Source organism: Macaca mulatta, chromosome 5 (genome assembly GCF_049350105.2).
Source record: "Macaca mulatta isolate MMU2019108-1 chromosome 5, T2T-MMU8v2.0, whole genome shotgun sequence".
NCBI lineage: Eukaryota > Metazoa > Chordata > Mammalia > Primates > Cercopithecidae > Macaca > Macaca mulatta.
In genome coordinates this window covers 191,532,367-191,556,283 of record NC_133410.1, presented here as the reverse complement: position 1 = coordinate 191,556,283, position 23,917 = coordinate 191,532,367, and the positions used below count along the sequence as shown (strand labels likewise).

Here is a 23,917-nt window from a genome sequence, read left to right as displayed (position 1 = left end):
AGTTTTCCAACTGATTCCTCGTTTTCCTCTACAAGGCCAAAAAGGATACCAGTTTTCCTAAATTATTAACTTAATCATAAAGTAGCAAAACATCCTTTCTATACTTGTAAAGGTTAATTTTTCATATCTACAGCTAGGATATCCCTTCTGATATCTTGATGAAACCAGTTGTTTAAATGATTTCCATTTCCATTGTGGCTTTTTAAAAAACCCAACAGCAAATAAATTTAAGTGAATGAACTGTTTAACAATCATATAATTGTCACTATGGATGTATACCAGAGTAAACAACAAATAAATTTAAGTGAATGAACTGTTTAACAATCATATAACCGTCACTATGGATGTACAGAACTCGGGGGTTAAAGGCTGAGGCTGCCAGAAGCACTGAAAACCGTGGGAAGAAAAGGAATGCAGTGCGTAAGAGACAGGGTCTTCCATGATTTACACATAAAACCTTTCGTCAATAGGTTAAATGAACACCCATCTCAAATATACTATGTGCTCATTTTAAGTTCCCACCCATAATTCAGAATCTTCTGGAATTAACATCCTAACTTATACCTGTGTTTTCAAAACTGACATCTTAACAAAAACAAAAACCAAAAAGGTCAATTTAAGTTTTTTAAATTAAAACTTTTATTTTTTTTAAAAAAGTCGCTGTTTTCCAACATGCATAGGCAATATGCATGGTTACACAGAGAAGCAAATATGAGGAGGGGCTTTATACGCCCTCTTGAAGTGAGGCACCCAGCAGGTTCTTCCAAAACCTTGAGAAGCAAGTCATGGTTTCTTCTTGCTAAGTGTGTAAAGGATAAGTGCTTCAGGGTTCAGTCTCAATAGTGAGCTGAAGAAGAGGCGAGAATGCAGGAAGAGGACAAAGGGCATCTCTTCACTTCGTCCCATATTCTCAGTGGGAGAATTAATTACATTATCACTATATATCCTTAAACTAAGCCGTTCCCAGACTCCATGCCTTTAACTGGGGAAGTGGCTTCCGCAGTCCAGCCAAATTCCTAGTGCCCGTCTGGAGAGGGAATTCATGGAAACCTGTCTCAGCGGCAGGGCCAGGGCAATGCTCTTGATTTTCATTCAAATGAGCCAACCTGTGTCCTTCACTACCACCACTAATTTAGGTAAACACTGCTAGTTTAAATAGCACAAAGGAGTATAATCAAAAATCACACAACAGAATCAAATAGCAAGTCTAAGCAATCACTAGGAGTCAGTAAAATTTAGACTGGAGTACGGAGGAAAGCAATGAAACACCCTCAGGACAAAAGGAGTCTTTAAGAATGAGGTAAAGTGGTGTCAGGGGAGGATGAGAGACAGGATTAAAAAAAAAAAAAAAAAAAAAAAAAAAAAGTTGAGATATTTCAGATAAATCATGGCCCTTCTATGCAAACCACTACACACAGCTTCTTTTTCGTCACAATAGTAAACCCGGTCAGACAACTGGCTAAAAGGACTCAACGCTTGGCTACTCGGCTGCAGCCCCATAATGTCTTTCCTCATTTGAATAGTATTTTAGGAATGTTTTGTCAATGTGTCTGATGATTATTCACTTCTACTGCATTCCTCCCTTCACCATGATAATTATGGTCATAGTAACAATTTATTTTATAGGCAGAACACTCACAATGCTAAATGATGACTTTTTAAAAATCTGTTAAGATTCATATATTTGTCCACATTTCATAAAAAAGAAAAAAAAGTTAATTTTAACAATTGTTGCTCATAGCAACATAGGACAAAAGATTTTTCACATGCATAATCTAGGCATTTAATTAAAATTCACAAACTTGGCTCTCAAACCAAGTCAAATGTAGAAACGCAGGAAAACACAGAATCAGATATACAATATATTTCCAGCTACCGTAAAGACAGAAAAACAAAGTGCAGCAACCTGTAACAGGGATAAGGAATGTATAAATGAAAAGATTCCTCTTTAACCATAGTTTAGTGACTGCTTGTACACTTCCAGGTAAGTTTCACAGCATAAGTACATAAAAAACATGCCACACGCCCTCTGAATTTCTATCACTTCCTATTTATGAAGGCTCTTCACCCTGAATCCAAATCTAAGCAGTCTAAAGCAAACTATAACGTGGCCATTGACTGAAAGAAATTATCTTTCCTCTAAGACTGAGGCTCGACTATAACCGGCCAGGCGCAGTGGCTCATTTCTGTAATCCCAACACTTTGGGAGGCCAAGGTGGGTGGATCACAAGGTCAGCAGTTCAAGACCAGCCTGGCCAACATGGTGAAACCCTGTCTCTACTAAAAATACAAAAATTAGCCGAGCATGGTGGCACGAGCCTATAGTCCCAGCTACTTGGGAGGCAGAAGCAGGAGAATCGCTTGAACCCGCAAAGCAGCGGTTGCAGTGAGCCCAGATCACAACATTGCACTCCAGCCTGGCACTCCAGCCTGGGCGACAGAGTGAAACTCCATCTCAAAAAAAAAAAATCCCCAATTAAGGTCTGCGGGCTGGGCATGGTGGCTCACACTTGTAATCCCAGCACTTTGGGAGGCTGAAGCAGGAGGATCCCTTATGCACAAGAGCTCGAGACCAGCCTGGGCAACATAGTGAAACGAGACCTTGTCTCTTTGTTTAAAAAAAAAAAAAAAGATAAAGTTTTGTAATTTACATGTTTGTGGTAAAATCAAGGCTTTCTTGGACTATAGTGGATACCCATCAGGGTTTAAATCAATGAAAAAGCACTATAGAAAAGAATGTGGAAGAGCTGGAACTCCACTTTATCACTTTGAAAATTCTCTATCTTTCATGATCAGTTCAACTTGTCTCGAAAAGGGAGGGGATATGCAGAAGTGCAGGTGGTGTAAGTGGCACATTTGAAAAGGAGATGGTTCCACAGAAGCCTAGATTGGGAGAAGCTGCGGTAGAACATCAAACCGTTTTTAGAACCAGAGACAGGACAGCAATGAAGAGGATTTACAGCATATAGATCTCAGCCTCTAAAAGAACTGAAAACACTGGAACAAGGCAGAAATGACAGAATCAAATTAGTATTTATTTGAGCAACTAATATCCACAAGACATTGTACTAGGTATCCTGCAAGGCAGGATAAATAAATAATATTGTGCATGACTTAACAGAGCCTATAACCTAGTTTGGGAAAATAAAAAGTAAGTTCTGAAAAAGTAATAGCTTAATTCAAGGAGTCAAAATACAGTACACATGCAGTTTTAATACAGATGCTAAAAACAGGTAGCCTAAGAATTAAGCACTGGAAGATTATGTATGTGTGGCTAAGTTGTTAAGGCAAACTTTAAGTGATGAAACTTCAGCTAAATCCTGAAGGAGGCTATATCTTCCAAACCCAGGGAGGAGGCCAAAGGCCCTTCCTAGCAGTAATCAAAGGCAGTACCTTGTTAGATGCACAGCCTGGAAGTCAAACAGACATGCTTGAGTTCCACCACCACTTAACAGCTTTGTGCCCTTAGACAAGTCACTTAAACCCCTTGAGTCTCAGTTTCCTAAAAAGGAAATAAAAATGGTAACTATCAAAATTTCTTTTATTCAATAGTTACTAAGAGCTAGGACAAAGCTGAGCATTGGAATACAATAGTGAACAAGACAGACACAATACCTGCCCTCATGAAGCTTGAGATAAATAAATGAAGGGCTCTTCACATAACTTATGGTACTTGTCATCATCATCATCTTTAGCACAGTGGTGAAAAGTATAAGATATGCTCCAGTGAATGGTGCAAAACCAGACATATAGACCAATGGAACAGGTCAGAGAAACAAGAAATAAAGTCACACACCTACCACCATCTGGTCTTTGACAAAGTTGACAAAAATGAGTAATGGGGAGAGCACTCCCTATTCAATATAAGGTGCTGGGTTAACTGGCTAGCCATATGCAGAAGACTGAAACTGGACCCCTTCCTATACCATATACAAAAATCAACTAGAGCTGGATTAAAGACCTAAATGTAAAACCTAAAACTATAAAAACCCTAGAAGAAAACCTAGGAAATACCATTCTGGATGCAGGCCCTGGCAAAGGTTTCATGACAAAGATGCCAAAAGCAACTGCAACAAAAATGAAAACCGACAAATGGGACCTAATTAAACTAAAGAGCTTCTGCACAGTAAAAGAAACTATCAACGGAGTAACCTACAGAATTGGAGAAAATATATGCAAACTGTGCATCTGACAAAGGTCTGATATCCGGAATCTATAAGGAACATAAATCAACAAGCAAAAAACAACCCCATAAAAAATGGGCAATGGACATGAACAGACAGTTCTCAAAAGAAGGCATATGAAAAAATTCTCGACATCACTGATCATTAGAGAAATGCAAATCAAAACCACAAGGAGATACCATCTCACACCAGTCAAAATGGCTATTAGAAAAAAGTCAAAAGATGCTGGCCAGGTTACAGAGGAAAGCGAATGCTTAAACACTGCTGGTAGGAATGTAAACTAGTTCAGCCACTGTGGAAAGCAGTTTGAAGATTTCTCAAAGAACTTAAAACAGAACTGCCATCCAACCCAGCAATCCCTTTACTGGGTATATACCCACAGGAATACAAATCATTCTATCATAAAGACACATGCACATTTATGTTCACTGCAGCACTATTCACAATAGCAAAGACATAGAATCAACCTAAATGCCCTTCAAGTGTAGATTGGATAAAGAAAATGTGATACATATACACCATGGAATACTATGCACCATAAAAAAGAATGAAATCATGATCTCTGCAACAACATGGATGGAACTGGAGGCCATTATCCTAAGCAAATTAACACAGGAATAGAAAACCAAATACCGCATGCTCTCACTTGTAAGTAGGAACTAAACATTGAGTACACATGGAAGCTAAAAGGGAACAACAGACATCACAGTCTTTTTGAGAGTGGAAGGTAGGAGAAGGGTGAGGATCAAAAAACTACGTATGGGGATTAGCTGAGTGTGGTGGAGCACGCCTGTATTCCCAGCTACTTAGGAGGCTGAGGCATGACAATCGCTTGAACCTGGGAGGCAGAGGTTGCAATGAGCAGAGATCTTGCCACTGCACTCTAGCCTAGGCAACAGAGTGAGACTCTGTCTCAAAAATAAATAAACAACCTACGGGGTTCTATGTTTATTAGCCAGGTGATGAAATAATTTGTACACCAAACCCCCGCAACACACTATTTACCCCCATAACAAATCCACGTGTGTACTCTGTGAACCTGAAATAAAAGTTGGAAGGAAAAAAAAAGATATGTTCCAGTGAAAACAAACAAACCATCTTAGCTGAAACAAGGTTTCAGAAAAAATATTGCCATGTCTCAAGGCTCAATCCTGGAACCTCACCTTTTCCTCTCTTCCAGTAATCTCATCCCATCCCACAACTTCAAATACTACCTATGTATAAACCAAATTTAGTATCTCTAGCTCTGAGCTGTCTCCTGAACAACAGATTCTATATCTGGGTGTCTACTAGATTTCTCTATTTGTATGTCTTCATAGGGGTCTCACACCTTGTATTTCTTGCATTGCTATAAAGAAACACCTGAAATGGGGTAATTTATAAGGAAAAGAGGTTTAATTGGACCCATGGCTTCTGCAGGCTATACAGAAAGCATGGTCCCAGTCACCTGCTCAGCTTCTGGGAAGAGCTGTAGGAAGCTTACAATTATGGTGGAAGGCAAAAGAGGAGCAGGCACGTCACATGGCCAGAGCAGGAACAAGACAGAGGGTGGCAGTGGGGGGAGGTGGTGTCGTACACTTAAACAACCAGATACTGCAAGAACTCACTCACTACCCTACCTCCTACCAGGCCCTACCTCTAACAATTAGGAATTACAAATTACAATAGTGGGGACACATATTCAAACTCTATCACACCTATACAATGGAAACAGAACTTTGGATTAGCAATCCAAATGGATACCAACCAACCACATTCTCCCTCGGTCTTTCCCTAACAGTAACTCTTTTATTCTCTCTTTTCCTCAAGCCTCATGTACCCACATCATGAGCAAGTTCTTTCACTTTTACCAAAAAAACATAGTTTTTTTAGGTAAAAACAAATCCACTCAATGCTCCCCACTGCCAAAGCCATCATTCTAGTGTAAGCTCTGACTGTTTCTCACCCAGATTATCTCACTAAACAAAACAAAACAAAACAAAAAAACAGTAATTCCTTCTCCATAGAGCAGTGATCTCTTTTTTAAAATAAGATCTTTAAAAATAAAACAAAACAAAAAGCAAGCCCAGGCACAGTGGCTCACACCTGTAAATTCCAGCACTCTGGGAGGCTGCAGGAGGAGGACTGCTTGAAGTCAGGAGTTTGAGACCAGCCTGGCAACCTGCTGAGGCCCTGTCTCTACAAACAAAAATGAGTAAGATCATGTTGCATGCACACGCATGCACGCGCGCACACACACACACACACAGGCCCCACCTTACCTCAATTCAACTTAAAACTCTCTAAGAGCTCCCAAAACAATCTTAAAATCTTGAAGGTCTACAAGGCATACATGATAGGACCCCTTTCTATAGGTTGGTGCAAAAGTAATTGTGGTTTTTGCCATTGAAAGCAATTACTTTTGCACCAACCTGATACTACTCTGCCTCATTTCATAAGGCCCTCCTCCCTCTGTTCCTACATCCATCTGTGCTGATGGAAATGTTCTGTATTTGCAGTGGTACAATCTCAGCTCACTGCAACCTCCGCCTTCCAGGTTCAAGTGATTCTACTGCCTCAACCTCTCAAGTAGCTGAGATTACAGGTATGCACCCCAGGCCCAGCTAATTTTTGTATTTTTAGTAGGGACGGATTTCGTCTCTACTAAATGTTGGTCAGGCTGGACTCGAACTTCTGACCTCGGGTGATCCGCCCGCCTTGGCCTCCCAAAGTGCTGGGATTACACACATGAGCCACTGCGCCCAGTGAAACTAAATTTCTAACTTAATTTTAACTAGTTTAAATTTAAATAGCCACATACTCCTAGAAGGTATCATAGTGGAAAGCACAGGGCTAGTATTTCTGTTTAGCCTTTTCTTCTGCCTAGACTGCTCTTCCCCCCAGATCTTCACATGAATGGCTCCTTCTCATCCTCATAGCTCAGCTAAATGCCAGTTCCTCAGAAAGGCCTTTCCTGACCACCTAACCCAAAGCAGCTCCCACTGACACTATTATCACTTCACCCTGTTTATTTTAATCAAAGCAAATTCACTACTATCTTTAGAATCTGTTTGCCTTCCCCAAAGTAGAATATAAAATCCGTGAAAACAGAGATCTTACCTATTTCATTCAATGCTGTGTCCCCAAAATATATGTGCTAGGCATATAGTGTTTCCAATAAATGTGTGACGAATAATTTGATTGAATGAACGAATGAGTGACTGAGTGAATGACTAGGTGGTCAAGTCAGTAAAGTTAGCTGGGGACAAATTATGGAGGTTACTGGAAGAAGGAAAGGTCCTTCAAATGCATACATTTCATTTCTATGGATACAGGGCTCCACCATGTTAAGTGTCCCCAAGGGTACAGGCAATCTAAGCACAGAGCATGAAGGGTCACACACAAAGCAGGTCTCTATCCTCAAATAACTTAGAATCAATTTTATGGAAACATTAGTGATGCAAACACACACAAGCTCCTTATACATGAGACATTAGGAAATCTCTCAAGAATGCATCTCCATACATTCTACAGGCATACCTTTAGGGGTAAAGGACTGAAAGTAGAGTTAGACCATCAAGTTAGTTTTGTAGTCTTTTGATCTACAATAGCAAACCAGGGCACTGATGTTATAAACATTCTGCCAAGTTAAATACTGGTTTATAGTCATGCTGTCCTATGAGAAATATCATTAGCTATGTCATTTAGCAGAAAAGGGGGAAAGGAGGCAAAGAGGGAAGAAAGTAAATGATCTGGCAGGGCACGGGGGCTCACGCCTGTAATCCCAGCACTCTGGGAGGCCACGATGGGAGAAATGTTTAAGACCAGGAGTTGGAGACCAGCCTGGGCAACATGACGAAACCGTGACTCTACAAAAAGTACAAAAAAACTCAGCCAGGTGTGGTGCCGCAGCCCTGTAGTCCCAGCTACTCGGGAGGCTGAGGTGGGAAGATCACCTGAGCCCGGGGAGACTGAGGCTGCAATGAGCCGTGATTGCACCACTGCGCTCCAGCCTGGGCAACAGAGTCAGACCCAGTCTCAAAAAAAAAAAAAAAAAAACAGAAAGTAAATGATCTGTTTTTATCAAACTCAAACACTGATAACCAGCAGATAAGAACAGAACATACGATGTGGACAGAATTACTGACCAGCCCAAAATTACACCTAGACCAGTAAGTCAACAAAACTGATAACCCACTGATACTATGTACAAAGTAGATTCCACACATTCATTCACTGTCATAGTTTCAAAGAAAAAAAAAAAAGACTGGAATTCTAATGTACCTCTATTAAAAACCATAATGCTAAGGAAAACTGCAGAGTAGATTCAAGTTTCACACTAAATGAAATGCATGCTCTTCAAATCTTGTGCAGTCAAAGCTGTCTACCACATTTTAACTTCATTGACTGTCACTGCCACTTCATACCAATTATGCAATTACAAAATGCATAATTGTTAATAAAGTATGTAATGTATTCTACAGTCCATTAGTAAGTCAGAATTTTAATCAGGGGTTTGTAGCACCAATCTCTATAATTCAACATTTACTTCCGTGGTTCACATTCAGAACTGGTGACCAATACAACCCAGGCCACACCAGAAAACAACACTGCACATGCAGCAGGAGCAAAGTTCATACCAAAGGAAAGCCTCTTTGCCTTCCAGATCTTGACATACTCATTTTCACAAAAATACCAGGGACACTTACTTAAAATGACTATTTTCATAACACAATGTCTATGCTTCTTTAAAATTAAATTTCCTACCTCCACTCCTAGTGAAACCAAAGTACATTAAAGGTACACCTTTACTCAAATGCCCTGTTGGAACTACTATAATTCCTCATGAGCTACAGCAGTGAAAAAACAGCTCCCAGTACATAACTCTGTTAGTGCATGATTACCCGACTTCTGAGCTGGCTCCATTTTGGAACCATGATTTCTTTACTGACATCAGGGCAAACAGTATAGGAAAAATTACTAACAAAGCAAAAAGAAATTTAGTTATACAGAGCAGTCTTTAGGACACGCTTGAAAGTGACAGGCATCAGCTCTGCAGAGTAAGGACAATATACGGAATAATTTTTTGCTTGATCATCACTAGTAATTTTATAAATATTATCAATATGCCACAAGAAAGTCAGTATTTCTAACTACCAAAGCATAATACTATATACTTACCAGTCAAGTATAAACAAATAACTATGGTATTTCCAAAAACTCATTTTGCCTGTTTCTCTCATGTCCTATGTACAATTCTTCTTAAGAATTATATAGCAGCGTCTCGTATCTGGTAACTTTATTGAGTGACAAGGGTTGAGCTGTCTCTACACCACAAAAACAATCTCTACTTTAGGCCCTGCCATGGCAAAGCCAGGTGCCCAAAGATGTTCTCTTGACTTTCCATCAAAATAACCATGAGGTCTTCCGAATCCACAGGCTGCTACATTGGACCAGGGACCCATGAAATCATTCTTACCTTAAGAGTAACAGACCTATTTCCACTACCATTAGGTCCAGCTACTTCAAAGAACCAGTTTGGAAAACTAAGTAACATGCTGCATTTCGTTGTTTAAAAAAAAAAAAAAAAAAAGTAACATGAGATTCAAGACAACTCCTCAAATTCAGTACCCATGTCTGACTCACCTCTGTCCCACACAGCACCTAGAGTCCAAATCCCTTGTGGCATAAATCGGGGGTTCCCAACCCCAGGCCACAGACTGGTACACTGGCCTGTTAGGAACTGCACCGCACGGCAAGTGTGTGGCGTGAGCAAGCATGACCGCCTGAGCTCTGCCTCCTGTCAGATCAGTGGTGACATTAGATTGTCATAGGAGAGTAAACCCTGTAACGAACCGCACATGTGAGGGATCCAGGATGTGTGCTCCTATGAGAATCTAACCAATGCCTGATGATCTGAGATCCAACAGTTTCATCCTGAAACCATTCCCCGTAACTCCCCTATCCCATTCTGTGGAAAAATTGTCTTCCACAAAACCAGTCCCTGGTACCTGAAAGGCTGGGGACTGCTGGCATAACAGAATGTGCAATGCTCACTAATGAATGTGCCAATTTATCATAAAAGGTTAATATTTATAGAAACATTTTAAAAATATTGCTATACATTTTTTTTTGAGAGACGGAGTCTTGCTCTGTTGCCCAGGCTGGAGTGCAGTGGCACCATCTCGGCTCACTGCAAACCCCGCCTCCCAGGTTCACGCCATTCTCCTGCCTCAGCCTCCCGAGTAGCTGGGACTACAGGCAACCGCCACCACACTCGGCTAATTTTTGGTATTTTTAGTAGAGACGAGGTTTCACTGTGTTAGCCAGGATGGTCTCGATCTCCTGACCTCGTGATCCGCCCGCCTCAGCCTCTCTCCTGGGATTACAGGTGTGAGCCACCACGCCCAGCCTATTGCTATAAAATTTTTAAAGACAATGGCAAACTTTTTCTGTAAAGGGCCAAAGTAAACATTCCAGGCTTTGTGAACCACATTTAGTCTCTGTCACATATTCTTCTTTATTTTTGTTTGTTTGTTTACAACCTTTCATGATTTAAAACCCATTCTTAGCTGGAGGGCTAAAATGAGGCCTATAGAGCAGAATTTTCATATAAACAAACGTGGTTATACTTCCATTAAAGAAAATCACTTTGTTTTGCGTTATATTTAAGAAGTCTTTTAAAATAAACTTCATTTTTCTAGAACAGTCTTAGATGTATAGAAAAAAGGACAAAATTAGTATGGAGAGTTGCCATATATAGTCCACACTTACTTTTCCCTGTTAGTATGGTACATCTATTAACATTAATAAAATTAACTATAATCCGGCCAGGCGTGGTGGCTCACGCCTGCAATCCCAGCACTTTGGGAGGCTGAGATGGGTGGATCACTAAGTCAGGAGTTCAAGACCAGCCTGGTCAATATGGTGAAACTCCTAAAAATACAAAAATTAGCTGGGTGTGGTGGCACATGCCTGTAATCCCAGCTACTCTGGAGGCTAAGGCAGGAGAATCGCTTGAACCCCGGAGGCTGAGGCTGCAGTGAGCCAAGATCGCACCACTGCACTCCAGCCTGGGTGAAAGAGTGAGACTGTGTCTCAAAAAAAAAAAAAATTTTTTTTAACTAAAATCCATACCTTATTCAGATTTCCTTAGTTTCCACCTAATGTCCTTTCTCTAGCCCAAGACTCCTCCACCCCTGGGACACATTACATTTAGTCTTGGTGTCTCCTTACGCTCCTCGTGGCTATGAGGGTTTCTCGGACTTTGTTTGTGAGGACCCTGACGGTTTTGAGGAGTACTGGTCAGGTATTTCACAGGATGCCACTCTACTGGGATCTAGTAGGTGTTTTTCTCAAGATCAGACTGGAGTTACTATGGTTTTGGGGGAGAAAGACCACAAAAAAATGCCACTGTCGCCACAAGGGTATATCAGCAGGACTTAGTGCCCTGGATGTTCCCCGTGATCACCTGATGGAGGCAGCGCTTGTCAGGTTTGCTCCTGCCTTTTTTTTAAAAAACAATGATGGACAAAAATAAATTTAATTCTTCACATATGTAACAAGCTAAAAGGAAAAGCCTTTACATGTCAAATCATTTTGAATAAGCTGATGTATATACACTGCACATAGGATTCATTATGTGACTCATACCAATGCCTCATAAAATATACCACATTTGAAATAAAGAAAAAAATTAATACATACTTTGCCAATATATTGCTTTTAATTCCTTCAACTGTTTTCCCTCTGAGTGTTTAGGAAGAAAGTACCCTTAGGCTGAATTATAGGAATATAGAGGAAATTTAACAAATAACACTCAAAATTTTCTTTCACTTTTTAAATGATGATTATGCACACTAGATTGTAGGCAAACTGAGCTAGGACCAAATCTTATCCATCTTTATCTCCCAGAGTCCAGGGTACCTGGCTGGTTGATACAATAAATACTGTTAATTAATGTATATTTACAATGTCAGTATTAAATAATCACTCAAAGCAATCAGATAGGGGGAAAAGGGAAGAGCAATGTGAGACGAAAAAAAACTTCTAATTTCTCTTACCTAACTTTTTATTGATCAAGATTGAGAGTATATAAACAAAAAGGTGGGGGAGAATAGCAATAGCTATAAAAGGCTAGAATAAAGGGGGAAGGCTTGGGTCAAATTAAGCCTATCAAAACACTATGAAGAGGGAAATGTAAATCAACACCACAGTAAGATCCTACCTCACACCCACTAGAATAACTTTTTAAAAAAAAAGAAAGAAGTGAGGCCAGGTGTGGTGGCTCACACCTGTAATCCTAGCACTTTGGGAGGCCAAGGTAGGCAGATCACTTGAGGTCAAAAGTTCGAGACCAGCCCAACCCTGTCTCTACTAAAAGTACAAAAATTACCCAGGTATGGTGGCTTGCGCCTATAATCCCAGCTACTCAGGAGGCTGAGGTGGGAGGATCTGTTGAACCCTGGAGGTAGAGGCTGCAGTGAGCCAAGATCACCACGGTACTCCAGCCTGGGCAAGAGAGACTGGTTCTGTCTCAAACAAATAAAAGAAAAAAAGAAAAGAGAAGAGAGAGACAGAAAGGAAGAGAAGGAGAGCAGGAGAGAAAAAGAGAAAGAGAAGTGTTGGTGAGGATGTGGAGGAATTTGCACACTCATACCCTGCTGGTGGGAATGTAAAATGGTGGAAAACAGTCTAGCAGTCCCCTCAAAAAATTAAACATAGAACTGCCATATGACCCAGCAACTCCACTTCTAGATATGTATATACTGAAGAGAACTGAAGACACACATTCATACAAAAATGGTACAGGGATGTTCAGAGCAGGATCATTCACAATAGCCAAAGAGCAGAAACATCCCAAATGCACATCAGCTAATGAAAGTACAAAATATGGTATATCCACACAACTGAATATTATTAAGTCATGAAAAAGGATACAGTAGTACAATAAATGCTATAACATGAACCTTGAAAGAATTAAACTAAGAAAAAAAGAAGCCAGATACAAAGGGATACAAATTTTATTATTCCATTTATATAAAATGTCCAGAATAGGCAAATCCAGAGACACAATGTAGATCAGTTGTTGCAAAAGGCTGTAGAGATGGGAGATGAATGAGAAGTAAGTTCTTAATAGGTAAGGGGTGGTTTGTTTTGGGGGTGATTAAAATGTTCAGGAATTATACACTGTTTATGGCTTCATAACAATGAATATACTAAAAACTACTCCGGTGTAGTCTTCAAAATGGTTAAAATGATTAATTTTATGCTGAGGATTTTTTTTTATCTAATAAAAATAATTGGGAAAAATCACTGAAGACACTGAAAACACTGTGAACCTATATTTTGAGAACTCATTTGTAACTCACAACTTATATACACACAGTGCCTTTAAAAATCCCTTTCCTCAGCCAGGCGCGGTGGCTCACGCCTGTAATCCCAGCATTTTGGGAGGCTGAGGTGGGCAGATCACCTGAGGTCAGGAGTTCAAGACCAGCCTGGCCAACATGGTGAAACCCTGTCTCTATTAAAAACACAAAAACTAGCTGGGCCTGGTGGCAAGAGCCTACAATCCCAGCTACTAGGGAGGCTGAGACAGCAGAATTGCTTGAACCCAGGAGGCGGAGATTGCAGTGAGCCGAAATCATGCCACTGTACTCCTGCCTAGGCAATAAGAGTAAAACTCCTGTCTAAAAAAAAAAAAAAAAGAAATCCCTTTCCTCTCCTACATTATTCTACGGTCACTTTTTCAGTAACAGGAGTTTCAGAAATGTATGAAGAAACAAGTCCAAAATTCTAATACAAGATCAGTTCAACCAATTTCAATCAAGTTCATAGGAACCAGGGCATATACACATACTCAAGCCCTATCATAAGGAATTCACAGTGTATTAGGGCTGACACTGTTTCCTGCTAATTCCTACATCGGCAAGAAGAAGCTGGCCATGCCCCTCCAAAGGGATAACCTCATTTTCCTATAGACAATTACTGAAAATAAGTAAGCAAGAGCCATTTACAAGGCAATGCAGGGCCCGGCAGTGTGGGCCAGCAGACAACTTCCATGCTTTTCCTGGTGCACCTGGGCTTCCTCTGGCTAAATTTAAATACCAACTTGCTTGAAGGCCATATATCACAATGGCTGACTACATAGATGAAGCTTAGGGATTTGCAGCTTGAAACAAATAACATATTTAAAGATAATAGTATGCCAGCACTTTGGAAGGCTGAGGCGTGCAGGTAACTTGAGGTCAGGAGTTCGAGACCAGCCTGGCCAACATGGTAACATCGCATCTCTACTAAAAAATACAAAATTAGCTGGGTGCAGAGTGGCTTGCACCTGTAATCCCAGCTACTCAGGAGGCTGAAGCAGAAGCATCGCTTGAACTCAGGAGGCACAGGCTGCAGTGAGCCAAGATCGTGCCATTGCACTCTAGCCTAGGTAACAGAGCGAACTCTGTCTCAAAAAATATATAAAATATTTATTTTATTTAAAAAGCAATTACTGTCCAGAGTCTTCCAACAAAATTACACTGCAAGCTATGGATTATTAATGTCACTAGAGAACTCTCAGTCCTTCAAATATACTAAGCAACTATAGTACTGTTCACTCCAGCAAGCATTATACCAAACTATGTTAAAAAGAATATTTCTTTTGGAATTTTTGGAAGACAGCATAGTTTAAATTAGCGCTTCCTAGAGTGATTTTTTTAATCCTCTTTTAACAACCTCTCCAGACACTTCAAATACTATAATCACTCAAGTAATTCACAGTAACCACTTGGCACCCAGACTCAGAGCCTGCTGGAGAGGAACAATTCCAGCAGTCTCTGACAATGGCAGTTGTGATTAAGACTATCAAGGCTCGTTTTGGTTTTTTTTGCTCTTATGAGTAATTCTCATATTTATACCATTACTCAAAATGTAGCAGCTCAATTCTCTCATTATTTTAAATCTACCTGGAAGGTCAGTTGTCTCTGTTGGTGGTAATGGGTTTATTTTTTGAAAGCCCAACAGTAAGAAACTGGAAATAAGAGAGTAGCTCAACTAATATTCTTTCATTAATTCAACAAACTGTCTTCATTAACTAAATTAACCAACATTTATTTAACATCTGCCATGTATAAAGGATTCACAAAGCAGTAATATGCAAACACAGACTTGAGGAGTTTACACTCTAGCAGTGGGTTGATAGAAATTACTTAGTTTGTCAGCCTGGCCAACATGGTAAAACTCCACCTCTACTAAAAAATATACAAAAAATTAGCTGGGCGTGGTGGCGGGTGCCTGTAATCCCACCTACTCGGGAGACTGAGGCAGGAGAATCACTTCAACCCAGGAGGCAGAGCTTGCAGAGAGCCAACATCGTGCCACTGCACTCCAGCCTGGGCGACAATGAGATACTCTGTCTCAAAAAAAAAAAAAAAAAAAAAAAAGAGAAAGGAAATTACTTAGATTTTGAAAGAAAGACAAGGCCAGGCTGGGCGCAGTGACTCACGGCTGTACTCCCAGCACTTTGGCAGGCCGAGGTGGGCGGATCACAAGGTCAGGAGATGGAGACCATCCTGGCCAACATGGTGAAACCCTGCCTCTACCAAAAATACAAAAAAATTGCTGGGTATGGTGGTGAGTGCCTGTAATCCCAGCTACTTGGGAGGCTGAGGCATGAGAATCACTTGAACCCAGGAGGCAGAGGTCGCGGTGACCCGAGATTGCGCCACTGCACCAAAAAAAAAAAAAAAGAAAAAGAAAATAAAGAGAAAGACAAGGCCGGGTACGGTGGCTCATGCCTGTAATTCCAGCACTTTGGGAGGCCGAGGCGGGCAGATTACCTGAGGTCAGGAGTTCGAGACCAGCCTGGACAACATGGTGAAATCCCATTTCTACTAAAAATACAAAAAATCAGCCAGGCGTGGTAGCAGGTGCCTGTAATCCTAGCTACTCAGGAGGCTGAGGCAGGGGGAATCGCTTGAACCCGGGAGCTGCAGTAAGCCAAGATCCCGCCACTGCTCTCCAACTTGGACAACAAGAGCGAAACTCTGTCTCAAAAAAAAAAAAAAAAAGACAATACAGAGTTCCTCAGATCCTAATCATATGCCTCAAACCGGTGTGGAGAGCCAAAAGTTAACTGTGACTTCAATGATATACCCAGCTGGCACCCCCTTCCTCCCTTCTCACCCTCCCACCCCCCAAGATTATTTCTATTCAATTAGAAGGTACAGGTTGCTCAACATCTGACCCTAGCCATAAGCCACAGATGAGCGTCTAATGGAAAGTCACTTTGTATGGTGTGAAATCTTTCAGTTCAACTAGACAAAGTCATGTATCTCTGGGTAACATTCAATCCAAGGATAGAAGATGAGCAAAATTCTACTGGGAGTTGGTAAAGCCAAGTCACCCTATCTCTGAGGCCTGCCCACTTTAGCTCCCTACTCCTCCAAAAGGCAATGAAGCCAATCCATCCCACCTTTTTCTACTTTGTTGAATGTAATTAAAAAAAAAAAAAAAGCACCAGGCCATTTGGCCAAGACCTATGGCCTACCATAAACACCAACTGGTATGGTCAAAAGGTGTCCATGGTGAGCAAAAAAAAGAGGAGGCAAACCTACAAAATAACACTCAGGGAGTGGGCCCGTGCAGGCAGGGTAGGGGGACAAGGAATTAATCACAAACAGGGAGATTTCCCCAGGATTAGCCTAGTCAATCAGCCTGAAAAATAAACAGCGGGCAAAAAGGTTCTGCCCCCCCGTGCACTCCACCCAAAGAGAACATGCCCAAGTGTCCAGACAGTTTAAAGGAACGATTAAGGACACATGCTGTAGAGTCAAGCTGTCTGGCTTTAAATCCTAGTTCCACACTTAACAAGGGCTACTTCTCTGTGACTCAATTTCCTCCTCTGTGACTGGAAGATGACAATAGTACCTACCTCATAGAACCAATGGGAGAATGAAATGAGATCACAGTAAAAGAGCTTAGCAGAGTGGCTAGCACACAATACACACTGAGTAAATACTGTCCATGCTAACATTTCTACTATTTCCAGGGTCACTCAGTTCCTAAACTAGAATGTCAACACTACACTAATACAATTAGGCTGGGCCCTAATGGTGAGCCCACAAACACCCCTACGAAGAAGATGATATTATCCTCATTTTAGAGCTGAAAAATGGAGGTTTAGAGGGATTCAGAAACTCACGTAAACTTAGTCAATAAGAGTAAGAGGTGGAGCAATAAAAGCTTTGATCACATCCCAGCAAAGTTTGCATGATGTCATTTACCTCCAAAAGCTTAAAAGCATTTTAGAATAATGCTTCAGCATTCTGGCATGACTACTTGTTGAATGAAATTATGTTCTTATAAAATCCCCTAGCCTCCCCTACTAAATCGGCATAATTATCTGTATAATCAGAAATATTCGACAAATTCTGATAGACTATCAAAAACACAAAATTCTTTTCCTTAACAGAATAACATAAAAAATACGCAAGGTAAATCATCGTGACCATTCTAATTAAATGGCTTAAATAGTTCAAAAGTCCTGCAGACCCATAGTATATCAAGTTGTTTTTCTTTCAGGATTTGTAAGTTGATCCTGCAGAAGAATCCACACACTCCTATTGGCCTGTGTAACATCTCTCTTTCCATATGTTTGGTAAGTGTGTAACAAAACTGACAAGAGTTAATAGTTACTCCAAATATACATTCCCATCATCTCTTACTCTATTTAGTAAGATTTAGTCACTTAATTGCCCTAAAAGAAAATATAATTAAATTTAAACTGAGTATATAATGGTGACTCTGATCTCACAGAATATCTTTTAAAACTCTGAGATCCAGAAATATTTGTAAGTCGTCAAATTTATCTCTCTAAATATTTAAGACCTAACAGCTGCAAGGAAAATTGGAAAAATAAAAAGCTATCTTAGTCAAAACTATTTGTCCCCGTCCAATGAATTGTTTACCCAGTTTCCTGAAAATAGTTCATAATAATTACTAATCCATTAAGAGTTTAAAATAAAGGACATGCTTGACTCGTGAAAAAAGTAGTGATATGGATACGCCAAGTCATATAATTTCACTCCACTTTCTATTTACTTTACCCAGGCATTACATATTCTTGTAATCCTTTCTGGTAAACACAAATGAGATAATACAGTAAAACATGTAAACTGAAGGAGAAGAAAACCTAGAATGCCTAAATATTTCAAGAATTTATTGCTATTTCAATAACCTGAAACTCCAAGTATCAGAAAGCAGAAAGAATTACCACACAACTGTAAAAGTCAAATATTTATACAGGTGCCTTAAAAGCCGCAGTTGGGTGCACACCATCAGCACTGACATTTACTATCTGTTAAGTAGTTTCAAAGTGCAATGGCATAAGTCAAATAACTGGCTTGGAGCGTGAAGTTTACGACAACAACTAGCATGTCTGGAAAGACTGTGAAGGAAGGTGTGATGCCTGTCACAATTTTCATCAGGCCAGCAACAGGCAGCCAGGCTGGGCAAGACCGAACGTCAGCACAGGTGCCTTTTCTCATTTCAGGAGGGAAACCTAAGCCCATAGCTTCATGGATAATTGAACAAGGATTGTTCCATACATTTATAATGTTATTTATGACTTTCTTGTCATTGCTTTTTAGTAGCTTTCAAAAACAACATTTTTAAGGCAAAAGTAACTGAGAATATAAAGTAGTTAGGTATTTCAGCTTCAAATTGAGAAAAGGGAAAATGTTAAATAGAAGCACCTAAAAAGGTTGTAAAGCCCAAACACCACATTCAATAAAAAGTTATAATTTTCAGAAATGACAAAAGTCCAAATGTCAAAGTTATCGCTGGTGATACGTTATTTAAATTTACAATTAGGAATATCTCCTTAATGGATAATTTACAAATTTATAATTAGGAATACCTATTATTCTTACAATAATTCTAAGAAATTTTAAGAGTAAAAAGAAATATGGGATACAGAAACATTTGTGAACTTTCAGTTCCTGAACTAATTTAAAAAACAAAAAACAAACCAGGGGAAGCTCAAGTCAGAGTTCCTCAATACCCAACGTTCATTTCACTACATCTCCCTTCCAAACAGAATATGCCTGTTCACGATCTGGGAGTCGGTTCAAGTTTTCAGGTGAAGACTAACGCCAGACAGTGAAACCCCCAAACGCGCGTTTCCAAACTCTGAGGGGCAAAGCCAGCCACACCCACTAGCAGGGCCCGGCGTGGGGCGGGAGCCCCTTCCCAGCTCGGGACCTCCGGCCAGGCTGGGCGCCCCCGCCAAGAGCTCGCAGTCCAGGCTCGGGCGCCAAGGACGGCCTGAGGGATGCCACAGGTGGCCCGGAGGGCTCGTTCCCCACCTGGCACTGAGGCCCTAGCCCACCCCGCCGCCCAGAGGCCGAAGGTGCCCTGCAGCCTCAACGTGGGCACCTCGAAGCCTAGGAAAGTTCCTAATAGGGCTCAGGTGGCCCCTCGGGTCCGTTAGCCTGGCGTGCGGCGTCGGCCCGGGGCAGCGACTCCAGCCTTGCCTCGGGGCGGGGCGTGTCGCAGGGTCCCCGGAGGGGCGTCGGGAAGCCGGTGGGCGGAGGGCCCCGGGCACGGGCGGCTCCTCGGCCCCGCCGGAGCAGCCAGCCCCACACCCCTCCCGGGACTTCTCCGGGCACCACCGCGGGCCGGCGCCGCCCCCGCCCCCCGCGCGGCCGGGTCTCCGGGACAACAGCCGCAGCGTCCGAACGGGCCCGCGCCCCCGCGGCCGGCGCCCACCTGTCCCGGGGGTCGATCCAGCTGGTCCTCCTGGTGTTGTGGTCGATGTAGAAGACCTTGCCGTCGTAGTCCCTGGCCTCCTCCCAGCCCCGGGGCAGCGGCAGCTGACCGCTCCCGGCCCTCCTAGGCATGGTCGGCGGCCTCACCGGCGAACGGCGCCTCCATAGGGACCGGGCGCGGGACGCGGCGGGAACGCGGCTGCCCGGCCCGGCCGCCAACCCGCGACGCGGGCGCCGGCGAGGGGCTGAGGGGCGCGGGGCGCGGCGGAACCAGGCGCGGGAGGTGTCTCAGGAAACGCTGTTCGCGGCCCCGCTGGGGATCAGTCCACCATGTCTGCGTCGGAGCCGGCGAGCGAACCCTCCTCCCCCTCGCCGCCGCTGCCTCCGCCTCTTCCTCCTCCTCCGCCCCGTCCCCCTGTGGCCGCCGAGGGTCGCGGCGCCCAGGCTGCCGGAGCCGCCGCCGTCTGGGCTCGGATCCGGGAAGCTGCGGCGCGGCCTCAGCAGCGGCGGGCCCCTCATTTGCATGCGATTAGCATGCGCCCGCCCGCCTCATCTGCATACGCATTCCTCCCGCCGCATTCCTGAGCTTAACCCCGCCGCTGCCGGCGCTGCCGCACCAGCTCGGGTGCACTGCTCCAGCGGGGCCGCGGCTCCAGGTGGGAGGGGGGCGGGCGAAGGAATGTGCGGCCCGCTCCCTTCCCTTGACCCCAGATAGCTCCCCTGGGCCAAACGCCTAGAGGTTTTAGTGTTTCTGGACGGGGAAGATTGCAAAAAAGTCTCTGCAACCTTCTCAACTTCTTTCGTCTTTTAGGGAAACCACAAAACTTTCGAGAGGAGAGGGTTGGAGGGGGAGCTCTCCTCGGGAGAAAAAACCTCAACAAGCGGAGAGGGCACAAAGGCTCCCCACGCCGTGCCCCGAGCCCCTCCGGCACCCCAAGGGCGGTCCGGGGTGGTGGGAAAACGCCAAGCCCCGGGAGCGCGTCCGTGGGTCCGGGACGGCGGGGCCTCCGCAGGGCGCCTGGCCCTTGGTGACCTCGGCGGAGACCGCGGGCTGCGCGGCGGAAAGCGGAGGAACTCCCGTCCGGCCCCGGAGTCGCCCGCGCCGCGCCCGGAGCCACCCGCCGCCCCTTCGCGTCCGGGCGCTCCAGGCGCGGGGCCCCAGAGGCTCCCGGTCCCTGGCCTCCCCTACTGGGTTCGGGGCAGTTGGCCGTGGACGCGCCCCAAGTCCAGTCCCTTCCGTCCAGCCGCCCGCCCCAGGATGTCCCCCCACCGCAGCCCCGCCGTGGCCAGGAGGTGTGGGCGGCCACGCCGGAGGGACCCACGGCGGCGCCGGACGTCAGCCCTTCGTAGGCCCTGACCCGGCCCGGGTGGGCCGGGACGTTCCCTGTTGCACAGGCATTTATTTATTCAGCAGCTACTACGTGCTGGCCGGCACTGCCGAGGGACCGGACGCCTGCCCCAGGCGGGACAATGCCGGGAGCAGCGCTAGCGGGTTCTGGACGTCCAGCTTCAGGGTCCCCAGCCCCTCAGTCTGAGGGGCGCCTCCCAGGCCCTGGACTCCTCTCCAGCCGGGTCTACACCACCGTCCCCCGTCATCTTCTTCTGGGTTACTGAGCAGCTTCTTTTAAAATAGCAACACCGAGGAAGGCCCCGAAGCCCAGTCTTGCACCTCGTGGTGTGAAGTCGTTTAATCCTGCCCGCTAATGCGAAAGGACTTTCCACCGTGTGCAGGACTCGGCGCTGGGCAGGGGCTCTCGCAGGGTTTGAACCGACCTCCGCCTCCGCCTGCGGGTTCACAGGCCGGCGAGGGAGTCCCGGGAAGGAGACGCGCTACTGTGCGAGGCTGGCCTGAGCGGCTTGGGCAGTGGTTGTCCGGGGCTGGGGACGGCTTTCGGCTCCCCAGGCCATTCCGTCGGGGTATCTGCGGCCAATCTCGAAGGTGAAGAGGCTCAGGGTTGGCACAGACTTCACGGGAGGGGTCCTAGAAGGGGAAAGGGGTGATATTTGCCCTTAGCGCAGTCTGGGCGTGACGCGGAAACTAAATCACCAGAACCTCTGGAGAGCTTGGAGCACCTGGGAAGGAGCAACCAGAGTGGGCCGGAGTTAGGGAAGGAAGGCATCGCGGCGAATTCGCCCGCTTTGACCGCCTTTAGGGCGGCCGCTTGTGCAGCCAGCCTTCTGGAAGGTAGGCTTTGCGCTTGGTGCAGAGAAGCCCCCTCCTCCGGATCTGTGTTCCGCCCCAGTCCATGAATAAGGAGGTGATCGCACAAGTCAAGCTTCTCTAGTTCTCGGTGGAATGAGACGCCCTTATGGGGTCTTAAGGTTGAATGTTTGAATACTGTAAAAAAGATGGGACCTACCTACAAATAATCTCTCACACTACTGAGCGAATGTGCATTGCTGTGGACTTCTCTAAATTGGCCCAAATGCATAGCCAGCGCTTGCATTGTGGTGTACTAACAACATCATCAGAACCAAACCAAACCATTCTTATTTAAACCTTGCTTCCTAGTTTATTTTTTCCCAAACAAGTTGAAAACATTTGTTATACTAAAATGTCTACATCTTATTACTTTAAAAAAAAAAGTAACAAACTTTGCTGCTGCCGTAATTTTATGTCACTGAGGTGAACTTTTCTATTCTACAATATTTGTAATTTCAAATTTGTTAAACTTTCGGCTAAGTAGTTTTAGCCAAATTCTAAAACCAGTGAGGAATCCAAAACAGCACGCAGCATTAAATGACGTTTATTGTTCCATAAATCTTCAGACTTCAAAAAGAAACGCTAAATAGACAAACAGAACTCTAAAGCAATTAAGAGACAAGTTCGCTGCTGCTTCCCCACTGATTGGCACAGGAAACATTTGGTCATGCAAAAGCCGTTAAAATGACGGAAAGGAGAGTTGCCACTCTCTAGCCTTTTTTGTTTTGATCAAGTTTGAACTCTGCTGTTCGGAGTTCACACCATTTATGTAGTAACAGACCTTCAGAGAATTCCTAATGGTCAAGACAATGAAATTGCATTTATATCTGTAAAAGGAAAAGAAACATGAAGATTATCCCCATTTTAGAGGTGGACACATTTAGATTTGGTTTGGGCTCCAGATGATCCTTGGCAAAGAAAGATGATGCAATCCGGTGGCCAGGACGCCATATTGCCCTAGTCTGGAACCGTGTTCTAGCCTCTGAAGAGCCTATTCTGTGGCTTTCAAAATGCTCTTTTCTTCTGGCTTTACGTTTTCTCTCCAGCGCTAAATTCGTGGAGATAAGCCGCAATAAGCAAAGCTCCCACTGTCAATGTCCTAATCTTGAGTGGCAGGAAAATTAGTAATATCAAAAATGGGAGTAGACAGTGAAAATTATTTTAAAAGATAATTCTATTATGTACAAATTTAAAATCTACCAGGTGGGCCGGGCACGGTGGTTCACGCCAGTAATCCCAGCACTTTGGGAGGCTGTGGTGGGAGGGTCACCTGAGGTCAGGGGTTCGAGACCAGCCTTGCCAACATGGCAAAACCCCATCTCTACTAAAAAATATAAAAATTAGCCAGGTGTGGTGGCAGGCACCTGTAATCCCAGATACTGGGAGGCTGAGGCAGGAGAATGGCTTGAACCTGGGAGGTGGAGGTTGCAGTGAGCCGAGATCGTGCCACTGCACTCCAGCCTGGGCGACAGAGCAAGACTCCATCTCAAAAAAGCAAAATAAAAATAAAATATATCAAGCACGCCTGTAGTCCCAGCTGCTCAGGAGGCTGAAGCAAGAAGATCACTTGCCAGGAGTTCAAGGCACTATAATCGTGCCTTTGAATAGCCACTGCACTCCAGCCTGGGCAACATAAGGAGACCTCAGCTCTTAAAAATAGTGTTTATAGGTAAACACACACACACAGACACACACCTTTAATCCAGCAATGATAGTACAATTATTTTCCTGTGACATTAAAGTTGCTCAAAATATGCAAGGATATTCACTGCAGTGTGTTTGATAATAAA

The 23,917-nt window shown here is 43.8% G+C and overlaps 2 protein-coding genes across 7 annotated transcripts in view; one reads left to right on the top strand and one right to left on the bottom strand.

Annotated features, from left to right (window-relative positions):
- The window catches only part of WWC2 (WW and C2 domain containing 2), a 218,253-nt gene extending 197,971 nt beyond the window's left edge, over window positions 1-20,282 (bottom strand). For all 6 annotated transcript variants that reach the window (XM_078002451.1, XM_078002452.1, XM_028848907.2 and 3 more), the window contains exon 1: window positions 19,926-20,282. Coding sequence is in view for 4 of the 6 variants with exons in the window: in XM_028848907.2 (XP_028704740.2) it covers window positions 19,926-20,056 (131 nt within the window). In the remaining 2 variants the exon portion in view is untranslated. The remainder of the gene's footprint in view (window positions 1-19,925) is intronic.
- Window positions 1-23,917, top strand: part of DCTD (dCMP deaminase) — a 500,232-nt gene that overhangs the window by 275,985 nt on the left and 200,330 nt on the right. The window lies entirely within an intron of this gene.